Below are 15,078 nucleotides of genomic sequence, written 5' to 3'. Positions count from 1 at the left end.
AGACCTCAATAACAGAGGATTGCTGCTTTCCCATTGTGTGGTATATCAGTGTAGCTTTGCAGTTAGCTACCTTGTGCAGAAAGTGGGATTCAGTGTATGCTAGTGTGAGTGGCAGAAATGCGTACCAATTGAATTAGATTTTGGTTATACAGGGGTGGATAGGTTATGAGAAACAAGCTTTTCCTCCCTTGTGAGGAGCAAAAAAAACAGCCAGTACAATAGAATTAAAAAATAATAATCAAAATATATATGTGGATGGTGAATAAGGGTCTCTTGGCCTGTATAACCTCCCAGCAGGTACTGAGACAAACACCACTGTGTACCCCGTAATACTCCCAACTCTGACATCTGACCATGTTGTCAGTTCATTCAGAGTCTAAGTTTTCAAGTCCAGCATCCTAATAGATAATGTTTTCCAGGTACTTAAAACTGTTACTTCTACTACCTTTATTTATCCTCTTAAATCACCCAAATTCATCTTTTATCCTTTGTGCTGTTCGGATGTGCCCTTGAACCTTCCTTTTTCATTCTTACTTCACCAAACAACCTGTTTAAGACTTTTTTTGATTACTTGTAATTCCATTCCTCAGCTTTCGCTTGTCTTTATCTCTTTTTGCTGCTCTTGATTCAAATTTTTCATCTGTTTTCATTTCCATATCGTGAATCCCATTATGAAAAAGACCACATTCAAAGTAGAACAACTTTGAGGAAAAAGTGCTTAAGTCAAGAGGACAGGATGATCTTTTGAGAGGAGTTCACATTGAATTGTAAGCCAGTAGGAATTATTTCAAAAGTCAAATTAAAGGTAATACCAGATGACAGGAGAATAGTAAACACTGTCTCTGGATTAGCTATGTTAGAAAGAGTATAGCCGGCAGATTGAGGGAAAAGATTTTTTTTTTGCCTCTAGTTGGCACTGCAACAGGTACCCACAGAGGCTGTGAAATCTTAGTCCTTGAAAATTTTTGAACATGGACTGGACCAGGCCCTGAGCAACCTGATCCAGCTTTGATGTTTACTCTCATCAAGCAGGAGGCTGGACTAGGTGACCCCCAGAAATCCCTTCCAACCTAATTTTTTCAGTGATGCTAACAGAAAACAAATATGATCTGAGGGATTAAAGGTATTTAGTCTAACCTCAATAGCATTCATAGCACCTAATGAGAGCTGAGGCAGGTAGGCTCTAGAAGTACAGGTGAGCATTTAGTGCCTCAAGCATTGCAGAGAAGAGCCAGGAGAGAGACTTTTGGAAAGGTAGGAGAGTTAGGATGGTCAATGCAAAGCAAAGAGCTGGGAGAACAGTCCTTGCAGTAGGGTTCTCAGTGGCCATGAGCAGGATAAGCAAAGTGAGCTTTGGTAAAAAAGATACTCTCCTGTCCTGAAAAAATGTATGCTGCTGCCCTTATTGCTTTCTCACCACTTTTTCTCTATGGTCTGATAGGTGGTTTTCAGTCTAGTTGGTGAAATTCTTGCCAAATGCAAAATTGCATGTTTTTAAGATTATTATCTTTCAAAATTCAGATATGACCACATCTTTGTATTAAAGTCTTAGGGAATTATGATTTGCCCTTGAATTTGTTGAAACAGAAGAGTAAATATTTTATTCTTTATATATATTTTGATTAAAATGAAACAACTTTACGTTGAATATTTTTTTAGTGGTTTCATGCCTTGTTTAGTTTTCAGAACTATCAGAATCTCTGTGATGAGTTAACTGACTTTTGACAGTAGGTACATAGTTATTATTAGAGAATATACATCTATTAAGCTTACTTGGCATTACACTCCCAACAGCTCTGAATTCCTTGTTTAATTACCAGCACCCACCCACACACTGCTAGAAAGCTATTCCCAAATAACAAAATTGCAGCTCATAGTTTTAAACAAACTTCATTTCCATTAATTTGAAGGGCAAAGAAATCAGGCTTACGTGTCTTGCATTTCCCATCTACAACCCCGTCCTAAAACTTAATAAAAATAGATATTGGAACAGGATTGGGAGAGCTTAAGAGTTTGCTTTAATTTCGATTGGGCTTGCCCAATAGCAAGACAATATGGAGAATGTTGGAAAGAATAGCTGAGATCATTAACTTCAAAATCTGTGAGGAACTCTGCCCTCGTCAGCCTGAAGAATTGAACTGATTTTACCTCAGTGTGTTGCAGTCAGCACCTTGATCTGATCTGTACATATCAGACAACTTTCCTACTGATATGCTTTAGCAAATGAGACATAGCTTTTTATTGTTTTAAGTTTGTTGTTTTATTGCACTGGAGGTTTTTTTTTGTTTTTGTTTTTTAAACAAGTTCAGCATTAAATAACTGGTCTGAAATACATTTAAAAACATATAGCCACTTATAGTTGGGGTTTGGTTTTTTTTGGTTTTTTTTTTTTTTTACTATCTTAAATTAAAACACATGTAACATGCAGGGAGCTAATCTATGATCCTCTTACTGCTCTACTTTCTGATGCAAGGGGAGTGCCCCAAAGGTTTCATCTGACTTGGTGAAGGCCTCTATTCTGACTAATGATTTCAGTGAGCATCAGACAGCTTTTAAGTACAAGTTTTCACTGTTTTCCATTTAGATATTAATTTTCATAAGGTCCTTAAAACTACATGGAAGTAATTTTAGAGTCTTTTGGAAGTATGCTTAAGTCTGTTGAGTATACACAGGGGAAAGTGTATCTTCCTATGAAGTGAGGGTTTTATAAAATATTTGTATGTTCACTGAATGGTCATGCAAACAAGTTATCTCTTTTTCCTATTCCTGTTCCAAATTATTTTCCATAACATAAATTTCAGGGAATAACTAATGAGACCAACATCTTGGGGCAAAAGAGAGTTGAAAAAGAGCTGGATGTAAGATACAAGACAGTGCATGTACTGTTGCATCCTCTGAGTTTCATTGATCTGTTCTACCTCTCCCTTTGTGTAGATCTGGTCTTTGGTTCAGGTTAGTGTAGATGCTTCCAAAATACCTCCTTTCAAAACAGTAAGAACTGCCTAGTAAACCAGTCTGACTTCTGATGTATTGTAGACAGCAATTGGGTATACAGAAATTGTCTTCTACGCCAGGGCTGGTTGTTTTTTTCCCTGCAAAAATTGCTAGAAAAAGTAACACAATCAAAATATAAACTGATTTTAAGCTTTATTTAAAATAACTGAATCAAACCCAAGTGTATTTTGAAGATAGATTAGCTGTACATTTCAGAACCTACTCATACTGCGTTCAGTAAAATTTTTATCAAAATAGAAGAGCTCTTAGGTTATTTCCTTAACATTAATCAGTTACAGTCCTTGGAATTATAGTCTCTCATTGCAAGATTTCTGTTGCTAATGGCATCACTGAGGTTCTGCAGTTAATGACAAATAATTTTTTTGAAAGATTTTTGAAAATATATATATTTTTTCACTGCTAGCAGGCAGGAGTTCTTTACAATTCCTCTTCTGAATCTGTGTCTTAGCCTTGGAAAACCCTCATTACACCAATGGGGGAAGGGTGTACTAAGAAAAACTCAAGTGTATGAATGAAAAATAACAGAACAAGTAGTTTCTATATAGAACTGGTTTTAGGCTATTAATTTGAAGAATTACCTTCCTGAATACTGTATACCATCTGATTGATGAGGACATAACTGGAATATACTACTAGGATTTTGAAGCAGAGCAGCACCACTTATTTATTCACTCTTGAGCCGACTAGCATATATGCAATATTTATAGCATTATCTATTCTTGTTAATCTAATATTAGAGAATTTCACAAAGCATAAGAGGGCTTTCGTTAAAGTCAGCAAAACCAAAACTATGATATTGCTGAATGCTTTTGAATTCCCATTTTATCAGAACCAGTGTAAGTTTATTTGTATGTGTTTGCACATACATATTCATATATGTAAATATACGTATTTTAATACTAGTAAGCAGTCTTCAGGTGCTGTGGAGTGACCAGAATGTTCATGATTTGCCTTCATAACTTTTTCATCATGTGTATTCCCATGTTACAGCTTTTTTCTTCCTTCTTGTGTTTCAGTTCTTCCATTTAGCTATCTGTATTTGTGCATTATTCCTTCACTTGATAATCCTGTTCTGATTGTTCAGGCCACTTACGATATCATTTGTTCTCCAACTTTAACTGTCACCAGAATCTGCCTTTGTCCCTCTTCCAACCCTAACCCTATGCTGCTAAAATACGTAATTTAATAATGAGAAAATAAATTCAAATTGACACCTGTAAAATATTTTTTTTTTTAAATTAGTGGTTTTAGTGTTGTGGTCTTTTTTCTCTTCTAGCCTTTTCCAGGTTCTTTCTTTATAATAGTCTGAATATATGAAGGGCTTGAGATACTGTTTGTCAGCTATTAAAAAAAAAACAAAAAAGAAAAACACCACCCAAACCAGCTTCCCTTAACATCCTTAGAATAGAATCAAACTTCTATACTGCATAAATTGCCCCCAGTAATCAAGACGATGGGAATTCAGTCTCATGCCTGCACACACTAGCAGTCGCTATCTGTGTATGATTTTACTGTCAGCAGCTGTTTTGAAACCCATTCTTCAGCTGTTTACCCTTGTAGCAAGAGATGGACAGCAAGCACCAGGCCAAGTGCTCAGCAGGACTGTCCAGCCTGTTGTCTCTTCACAAACTCATCTGTTGTAGGCTCTGGAGGTTTACAGGCTTGGCCCATTGGTGTAATTCGGGAAAGGAACCCCATTCACCTAGTTTTCTAAATAAACAAGGCCCTTCTTTCAGCCAGCAGCAATAGGGGTGGCCATTGCTTTAGGAAATGTTTCAACTAATTGAAGTGCCCGAAGTTAATCCATCAAAGGAACTGTACAGTACAGGTGCCTGAATGCATTTAAATATGTACTTGTTTGAATCAATTGGGTATATAAGTAAAAATGTTTGAGAAATAAATGAACATTTCCATTAACTAAAGACATGCTGACATCAGAGAGTAAAGAGGGGAGTAATGCAAGAATTTAACTATAAAACAGATGTAGTATAGGAGCCTAAATATGAGATGAAAACTAATTAGCTTTTCACTTAATTTAGAAGTTATGAACTTTATTGACAAGAAAGGATAATAGACATTTTCGCACTTTTTCTAATTATAACTTAGCTAAAATGCATGCAGTAGCCTATGTAGTTCACTTTGTCGTACAATTTTCAACATGCATTTAATTCATCTGGGTTACTAGCACTAGATTAGTCTCTTCTGTTTCATTAGAGATGGTAGTTAATAGCCTCATTAAGTTACACTGCAGTACAGTATACTTCCTTTTTGACAGGTGATAGTACTGACGATACAGGTTTAGAGGAAAACAAAAAAAATGTGAGAGGTAGGAAGGAATTGGTATATAAATTTATTTTTTTTTATTTTCCCATCCATGAATGTTAGAATTACAGAATGGCTGAGGGTGGAAGGGGCCTCTGGAGATAGTCTGGTCCAACCTCTTTGCACAAGAGCAGGGTCACCTAGAGCAGGCTGGGGGCCATGCTGTCAGGTTTTGAGCACCTCCGAGGATGGAGCCTCCACATCCCCCCTGGGCAATCTGTGCCAGTGTTGGGTCTCCCCTACAGTAAAAAAAGTGTTTTCTTATGTGTAAGTGGAATGTCACTAGAATTATATGGTTATGTATGGTTATGCTCCCACGTTTTCCTGTTTTCCTGAAATCATATGCCAGCAGTAATATATGCATTAATACTCATTCACACACACACACACACACACACACACACACACACACACACACACACATGAAATTTTAACTAGAGTGTGCTACATTTTGAAGTTTGGTGATAAGAAACACAAATCCGGTTGACACATGTAAACCACTGGGGTTGGGCGGCAGCTGCCTGGTTTCCTAAGGAAATAAGGCCCCATAGTTTGTCCCGCAATAACATCTGAATGTCTTGGATTATTTTAATCAAATTTCACAAAGGTATTAAGGTCTTGAACACTAATCTGACATGCAGGTTTTATGAAAACAGGCAGCTTAATACTTGGAGAGGGTACATGTGTGACACAAGGCAACACAGTGTCCCTCTCTGAAGTAACCTGTAGCTGTGGCTGGCGGCCCCTCCGCTTCAGCCCACATTGCTTTCGGGAGGGTGACTGGTGGCCAGGTGACCCGCCTTGTGCTTCCAAAGAGGTGTGTGCTTAGGTTTCTGACACAGCTTTGAGATGCAGTCATGATTGCGTGAGAGGACAAGATGTTCGTCTTGATGTAAATATCAGAGTTTCAATATAACTGTTTCCACAGCATTATACAGCAAGAGGGAGGAACTGAGGTGGTCACAGTTGTCAAACTTGGCTCATAAGATGTTAATCTTGAATTTCTGTCGCTTAATTAATAGCCAACAAGCAAATGGGTTTTGGAACAACTATGTTAATTTTAGGTTCATTTGAAGTAGAGATGATTTTAAATGATGATTCTGGTAAATGTGATAAGAAAGATTTGTAAAGAGGCAGTTTCATCTAGATTAAGTTTCTAATGCATGGTCAACATGCCAGGGAATTAATCCCTCATCTAAAAATGGAATAATGAAGGGGAAAAAAAAAAACACCCTAGAAACTGGCAACAAGATATTGCTCAAACTGTAGTTAATTCCTGTTATGTAGTTATTGTCAGTGACTGTGCAAGTTTCTTCATGGGCAGAGGTTTTAACAGCTCAAGCTCCTTTTACAATAGTTTCAGAGGAGATGGCAGTGATGTTTGAGGGTTCATTTAATTATTCGCTCTTACTGGTGTTTGCACAGGCAGCTGAGATCATAAATGTCAGTCTGTCAGTGTGATGGGTTCTTTATGAAAAGAAAAAAAAACCTGAGTGCCTCAAAAGCTGTCATCAAACCAGAGATTAAACAGATCATCTCATTCTTGAAGCAAGCAGCAGCAGAGGAGGGCTCCTCTTCCTCTTAATACTCTCTCATCCCTTCCTTCCTTCCTTCTTCCTTCCCTGTTACCTTTTCTCATCCCACATCTCTGCTGGGCTTAGAGCTTCACACCCTCTCCCCAAAATGCCATTAAAGAGCCATCATGATTGTTAGTGAAGCCATGTGCATACAGCCTGCAAACTCCTCCATGGCAGGAGAGTCAGAGAGTAGGATTCAGCTCTGACAGTCATAACACCATTTATTTGGAAAATTTTGAGGGGAGAACATGAGTAATGAAGACAAGAACAGTGACAGTGAGGAACAAATGTGAGTTTCTGTCCAAGGCATAGTAGAATTTTTAAGAACAGTACTCTGCTTGTTTTTCCCAGACAAGCTTCCAGTTTCAGTCTTGCTCAGCTGAGTTACTTCGTTTTCTCATTTCAAATGGGAGTTTGATATTTGAGTCACCACAATTAGAAGAATCTCCATTATCAGATACAGATTACAAGAATCCTTATTTCTTAAGTCTGAATTTAAGTTGTGATGGGAGAGTTTCAATGGCAGTTACTCTGCTGAGCAGTTTCTTTGTAAAATTTTGGGGATGTCTCATCTATTGTTTTTCTTCATTTTTACACAAAAGTTTTATGATTTTTAACATCTGCAGGTAAAAGGAAAGCATTCTTTTCTTTTTTTTTTCCTCAGACTGGGTATTTGTTGGTTTAGGTGTAATGCTAAAATGCAAGTTGCATGTGGAAAATGTTTCTTAAAAGCAAAGCAAGAAGTAATTCTTGTTGCACAAACCATCCTTCTAAAGAAAGTCACTGTTGGTCACTGGCTGAAAGAATCCTCTTCTCTGTAACCATTTTTGATTAATAGTTCACACTGAGAATTTACTCTTGAGTCTAGTTACAGCACTTCACCCTGTTCCTAGGGGTTTTTTTCTGCAATCCAGGTACTAAAGCTATGCGTGACAATTTCCTTTTGCTATGAGATCTCTGAAGTTTAATGTTGCAATATTCCAGGTGCTGAAAGATTTGTGTCCTGTATTGCTTGTGTCAGTATCGTGGAAGGCAACATGGTCTGGAAGAAATGCATGCAGGACTGAATCCAAAAGTTCTGATTTCTGATCTGTGCTTTCTCCTCGCTCTTTGTACTTGCCCATGAGAAGATGTAAGCATGTGTACTATTGGTCCATTTTGTAATGAGTATTAGCTTGGGCTTGTGCGTTCAAGGTGCTGTGCAATCAGTGATCAGATAGCTGGTACTGTCCTTGAGCGTCAGGCCAAGTTTACCTCAGTGTTAACGCTGTTTAATTTATGGCAAAAAGATATGCATTGTAAAAGATGAGATACCTAAATTTTCATTTCTATCATCTTAACCAACTTATGTTAATATTCAGTTAGTTATTACCAGTTAACAGGAAATGTATAATTAAATATTTTAGTTACAGGACTACTAGCCTGACTCGGGGTAGCTATTTTTCTTATTGGCTTCATTAACTGATTAGGCACTGGTTGACTCATAAACATGAATCCTTTATTTGGACTTTATTATAAGCAGACCACTATGGTTTCCATTGGCTTAATTCAGAATGCCAAATTTGCTTCTGAGAACTACCAGAATGGCTTATGCTTCCAGAAGCAAAGATGTGTGGGAGGTAGCTATTTCAAAATAGCCATGTATCTGTTTCTCTGAGTAGTGATTAACTACAAATCATGTAGTTCCCTATCTTTGGCAATAAGGTGGGCTGGAACAGGTTTTTACTGAGTCAGCCAAGTTACAGACATAAGCTGCCTGTTGAAGGGTGCACCCTACTACGTTGAAGGCTAGCCTACTCTTCTAGGCACTCTGAAAACAAGTGTCTGTATGACAGGACTGTTGCCTTGGAGTATGAGTCGGGATCTCTGTTCAGAGAGTCAGGCAGTCTGTTCAGAGGATCTTTCTCTTGGATCATCTTCTGCAGAGATTTAATTTAAGACAGGACTAGTTGTTCCATAACTGTATTAATGCATTACGCACTCCTTTCTTTTCCTTGTCAAGACTCCTGCACAGCCAAGCATGCAGAGGTGGAATACATTACGTACTGAATATTAGTTTAGGCCTAATAGATGTATTTTGTAAGGTGTAAGTTGTAATTTATGACATTGATCAAAAAGAAGGCTATATTGAGGCACACATCAGATAAAATTATTGCAGCTCAATAAAAACTTATCACCTGTATACTGTGCAGAAAGCAGTTCACTTTTGTATGAAATGAGATGCAGAGACTTTGTACTTATTGTAAAGCCAGGCACATTTTCAGCATATCTTAAGAGCAGTATGACAGAAATAAAGTAGACCCAAGTGAGGCAAGTTGTGTATTTGTAATGGCTGTAATATTGGAGTCCAACAACGGGAGAAACACTGAGACGAGGCCTGAAACACAGGTAAGAAGAGGGTGTTAGTTTATATGGCATGTGAGGAACCAGGGAAAGTTAATAGAGCATACCTGTCAGGAAAGGCTAACAGGTATTCCTAGTCTGACTTCATTAGATATTTGCTCAAGGAAAGTCATGATGTTGATAAGCAGTGGATCAGATAAGATATTGAAATAACAAGGATAAGGACAGTGTTTTAGCCATGGCAGGCAGTTATCTTTTCCTGGCTAATCCAGGACAGTTAACACAAAGTAGACATGTTTTCCATAAGCACAGGACACCATGCAATGGAAACTTAAAATAAAGGTAAAGCCATGTTCAATAGGCTATCATCCTCCCAAAAGGATATAGTTCTCTTGTCATTTTTTGGATTAATGTCCTTTCAAAATGGATTTAACTGAACTAATGCTTTGTTTTTGTCTTGATCACCATCTTGCACTAGAATGCTGACTGACTGCAGTAATGGCTTTCAGCAGTTAGTTTCCTTGCAACACTACTACAGGCAATTTAATTTTTAATACAGTTTGGATTAAATTTATTTGCAGCTTCTATTAAAAAGAAATACAGAACCGATTCCACTATGCACAGGTCTGGGAAGGGAAAACGTCTTTTCCAGCCTGACCTGACTCAGATTGCAGAGTGGCAGATCTGCTGAAATCCACTACCTCTGACATGCCACAAAAATAAGGCTTGGGCATCCCACGTTCCAGTCAGTAATGTGTATTTCATGTGTTACTCCAAAGCCCTGGTCACTATACACTCCATTGTAAAAAAAACAACAAAAAGGCACTACACTACCTGAAGTAACACTGTCCCGAACTCTAACTTCTTAAGGCTTTCCACACACTATTTTCTTTGAAGCTGAGATTTATAAAGTTATTAATGCAAATAGTTTTCTGACTAAATTCTTTAAAAATGGCTAAGCACTTTGAATTTATAGCATGCATATACAGGTTAGGCTTATTCTGTTTTGGTTTGTATTGTTGGTGTATACTAATTTAGATTTAAATTGTTATCCATGTAGAAAGAGAGGGAAGCTTGGTATGGTGCTTTCATGTACCGCCTTCAGTTGTAAGAGATATAATTTACATGCTGTGCCTTAAAAATCTCCCTCCTGCCCAGGGAGGAGATAGCTCGAATGTGTGTTCAGTTGTTCTTTGTCAGCAGCCTACTTCAGTTAGTTTGTGCAGGGAGAATGAAGAAGGTGCACAGGAGAAACTAAATGAGATGACAGATGAAGCCTGCAATTGTTTAGGATGGTGTGTGCTCTACATGTATATCTATATGACCCAGCCATGGCTGGAAGGAAGCTAATCAGTTCATTTTATATTCAGTATTGCCAGCAGGAGGCGTTCTTATAGGGAACAAAGATAATTTGTCCTTTACTTGATGCTCATTTTGATTGTTAAGAAAATGTGTATATGCAATAGAATGGGAAGTATCATGCTGCTTGGTGGTGACCCCATCTGAAAGCAATATACCTTTAATCTGCCCAAAGGGATGCCTCAGCAACGAAGTTCTAATATTTTTCCTAAAAAACTTGTTGTGAATACAACAGATTCACAGTCGGAGAGTGAGGCTTCTCCTGTGAAGCGGCCACGGCTACTGGATGGCAGTAACGACAGGCCTGAAGAAACCAGTCGATCCAAACAGAAGAGTAGACGCCGATGCTTCCAGTGCCAAACAAAACTGGAGCTAGTACAGCAGGAACTGGGATCATGTCGCTGTGGTGAGTACTGTTTGTCAGTAGGGTCTGGCTTTCTAATGCAGCTGTGCTCAGATCCGTAACACAGGTGGAAATACAGAGAACACTTGCATTTTTTAATCTTTCAAAGATACTTTAAACAGAAGCTATAGCTTTGACTGGTAGCAAAAAGTTATAATTAGTTCCTGTCTAATTTCCCCTTTAAAACTTCGGCCTTGATGTACTGCCTTGTCTCAAGAGATCTCAAATGTTAATGAATTTAGCTTCAGAAGTCCCTGTAAGGCAGGATAGCATCATATCCACTTGACAGGAGAAGAATCACAAAGAACATCAGTAAATATGCAAAGATGACAAGTTTTTTACAGAGCTTAAGGGAACATAGGTCACCATCTACGTTACGCATTTTATAATTACATTATTATTAAAAAGTTAAAACAAAAAAACCCTCTAACTGAAAATGTTTTCATTCTCACAGTTAGCTGTTGGGGGTTAAAACTTGTTGTTCACCATACACTTAAAATCATCCAACCTGGCTTTTCTGAATTTGATGACACTGTTCAGCTAATTGAATTGAGGATGATAATCTCATGCAGACAGCTAATTTGGGGTTTCATATTACATGCAAATAATCTTTCTGAAATAATAACTAATGTGACTAGATTCCAGAGGAGATGCTCTCTCCTTCATGGAACTATGGTGTTCATAACTGGTTTAAATGTGCTCGTCAGACCCAGTGATAATGAACATGGTAGTTTTACCTGCTAATTATTTTTTCATATAATCATATATTGAAAGCTTACACTTGTGCTCTCTGACCATGCTTGTATTGATACATTTGGAGAAGTTTGTTTAGTTACTTCATTGTGGCTCAGCAGGGGGATAATTTCCAAAGGATTTGCATAGACAATAGGTGCAATTCATATTGCACCTGTGAAATGTAGAATATTGTATTAAAATGTTTCCTGGATGAAGGCATATCCTTCTGAGCAGCAGTGGGGAGAGAAAGGATTGGCTAAGCTAGTTACAAAGGCCCAGTTAATGAATTCTATATTGAATACCAAATATCAAGGGAAGAGAGGCGATAGAAAGCCACAAAGATTCCATGTTACCCTTTTTTCCTTTCTTCAGCGTCTATCTGTCTTCAGCCTTTAGAGATCACTGTTGTGTTGTGCTCTTTTGGACATGAGACAGGCTTTGTTTCAGATATTGGAGCACTGCCATAGAGCTAACATACGTTATCTGTGAAGCCACCAAACGTGAAATCAAAAGCTGTAATGTTGAAATTCTTGTTACAGAAATCATGTGTCTGGATACTTTCAGTAAGATTTATATCAAACTGAACAAATGCAGTGCTATCAATGACACGGTTTGTTATGGCTCTTTCTGCTCAACATGGTAGAGGCAGGAGTTCCTGCTCTTGGTGTGCTGCTGTCACATATCAAATGACTGAGGCTGCTCACAGGTACCTGACTGAAATAGAAGAATCTTCCCTAATATTGGGAGCATGAGAGTTTTACAAGTTTAGGGAGAATTGGAGAAAAGATGACTTAATGATTATGTGATATCATTAATCTTTCCTGCATTCTGCAAAATTGGAGCTATGTTAGGGCAATGAACTCAAAAGCAACTTCTTAAAAGTCCTTCTGTTGATTAGTAATGTTTTTAAAATTATAAAATAAGACCTGCCTTTTTTTTTTTTCCTTAAACTGGATGACAAATATATCTAGTTGGTTCCTCTCAAGTTTTCTTGACGTAGTTCCATAATTCAACATTGTCACAATATAAGCGTTACATTAATTATTCTTTAAATTGTTTCTACTGGATATATCCGGCTTTATGGAAATACTTCTGTTAAACTTCATAAAATGTGTTAATAAAAGCGTGAATATGAAACAAAAAATTCTGAGTTCCTCAGCAATAAGTGAGGAAATGAAAATTTGCATTCCTACATTACATATTACATCCTGTATAGTTTAAAGGATGTATAGTAAACTTTTCTATTCCACATGTTTAATGAGAGCAGTGGGAGGCAGGAGTCTACTTCCATGTTTACAACACGGCTGAAAAGACTGGAGATCTTTGGTTTATCTGTGCAGCTATAATACTTCATTAATACTGTATTCAGTACATGTTATCTATAATGAAATGCTGTCGTTATGTGAAAGTAGGCATACCCTGCACTACTTACTTTTGATAGTAGTATTAATAAGAAGCAAACAAAACCCTACCACTGAGCAACACGGGTCATCTCAGCTTCACATCACCTGAACTGCTTTACCAATACTCATCAGCATGTAGCTTTTGTCACTTTCAAAGAAGCTGCCTTAGAAACCATTCTCCCTAACTTTGCTCTACTATCTGTAAAATTAGGTTGCTTTAGGTCATGAATGACAAGCCAGATCAAAAACCCTGGGGAGTGAGTGATGGGAAATGGAACAGAATGAATATGTTAAAAATCTCATTCATTTAAAATGTTTTCTAAATCCATATGTGATCAGGTTATCCTTTTTGTCATAATGTGAAGCACAGGTAATGATGCATGTTTAACTGGAAGTGTTGGAAATATAATCAACTGGTGTAAAGTAAGCATGTATATTCTTTAAAAGTAATGGTCAAGGTAGAACATTGTTTGATCTGGACTTTGGACCACTGCTATTAAACTCATTGGCATCTTAATCCGTAACTGAAGCAATGGGAAAAAAACGTGGGGAAAAAACTCAACTTTAAACATTAAAGAAATTCTGATGGTCAGAATCGATAAAAAGGCAGACACGATATTTAGAAGGACAAATGCATATGTTTGTGTGGATGCAAGGAAAAAGGGTTAGCCACATAAATACTACGTTGTTCTAAAGCTGTGTTTAACACTGCTGTTAAAATCCAAATTAACTCTTTAAGACTCCACAGAACAGCAATTTTACTGTTTGCTGTTACACATCATCTTGTATTAATGTTAAAAGCATTGGAAATCATCTCCTTTTTTGCTGATGTGTCCTGGCGACTCTTCCAGTGAGATTTTTAGTGAGACATAGTGGAAAGAAAAATCTATACATACTGGACAATGTTTTAATATAGACATACCTGCAGATATTAATCCAGCATAACTGGGACTTGTCCAATGGGACGCAACTTTTTTAAAAAGGGACAGAGAAAGTGGGCTGCTGCTTTACACCTAGGTAAGGCTTTATACCAAATTCTGAGATCTTTGGGAAACTGCTGTATTGGCTCTACCGTCTCCTCTAAGACCTGCCCAGAGAAAGGTGATGCTGCTGAGCTCGTTCCCTTGACACTACATGGAATTTTAGTCGGATTTGACAGTGCTGCAGGGCTTTGCCCTGAAGAAAAACAATTCACTACTGAGAAGGGAGTTCCAGTAAGGGTTCTTCAAATTCAAACACAACATTTTTCAGCTGTAGGAAGATTTGTTTATTTTCACACACACATACTCTCAAGATCTTTTTTCATTCTGTTTCTGCTCTGTACAAGTTATTAACTGCTGACAAGAAATTCGCATCTCATAAATAATGCTTAAGAGCCATTGCTATATAAATTGAATGTGTTATGAATTGTGATGGGCCTTTTTGTAGTGTTCTGTGCCTGGAGCAGGAAGAACAGAGGATGTCATTTTCATTAATTTCTAATGAGGTGCCAATTAAAGGCAAGGAAGGAACTCAGAAGGGAAGAGTCACAGAGCTCCCCTGAATCCTGTACCCTGGGGCTGTCAAACGAGCGTGCTACCAAGCCTCCTCTGAAAGTTCCAGTAAATTACAAACTCATCCAGAGCACACAGACAAATTCGGCTTCCCTTTGATCTTCAGAAGAGCAATTTGTAAGACGAGTTCTGAGCCTTTTCACAGAGTGAACTGGGGGAAGTGATAGGAATTGTTAATTGCTGATGCACTTTGCAAGCTTCAGTGAGAAAGAGAAGTTTTAAAATGCATTCTCATTTTGTGCCTCTCTGACTGGATAACCTTTAAATCAACACTACTAGAACAAAACCAGCTTCCTGTGAAACATTTCTAGATGACAGTTACACTAGGCATGTTTTCCAGACAGCAATGTTCTCTAGATTTGGGCCTT

The 15,078-nt window shown here is 37.8% G+C and overlaps 1 protein-coding gene across 7 annotated transcripts in view; it reads left to right on the top strand.

Moving 5' to 3' along the window:
- ZFAND3 (zinc finger AN1-type containing 3) overlaps window positions 1–15,078 on the top strand; it is a 150,792-nt gene that overhangs the window by 111,545 nt on the left and 24,169 nt on the right. For all 7 annotated transcript variants that reach the window (XM_041128600.1, XM_030034725.2, XM_030034726.2 and 4 more), the window contains one exon: window positions 10,852–11,022. In XM_041128600.1, the coding sequence (XP_040984534.1) occupies window positions 10,852–11,022 (171 nt within the window). The remainder of the gene's footprint in view (window positions 1–10,851; window positions 11,023–15,078) is intronic.

Source organism: Aquila chrysaetos, chromosome 13 (assembly GCF_900496995.4).
Source record: "Aquila chrysaetos chrysaetos chromosome 13, bAquChr1.4, whole genome shotgun sequence".
Taxonomy (NCBI): Eukaryota; Metazoa; Chordata; class Aves; order Accipitriformes; family Accipitridae; genus Aquila; species Aquila chrysaetos.
This window is presented reverse-complemented; position numbering and strand designations above follow the sequence as displayed.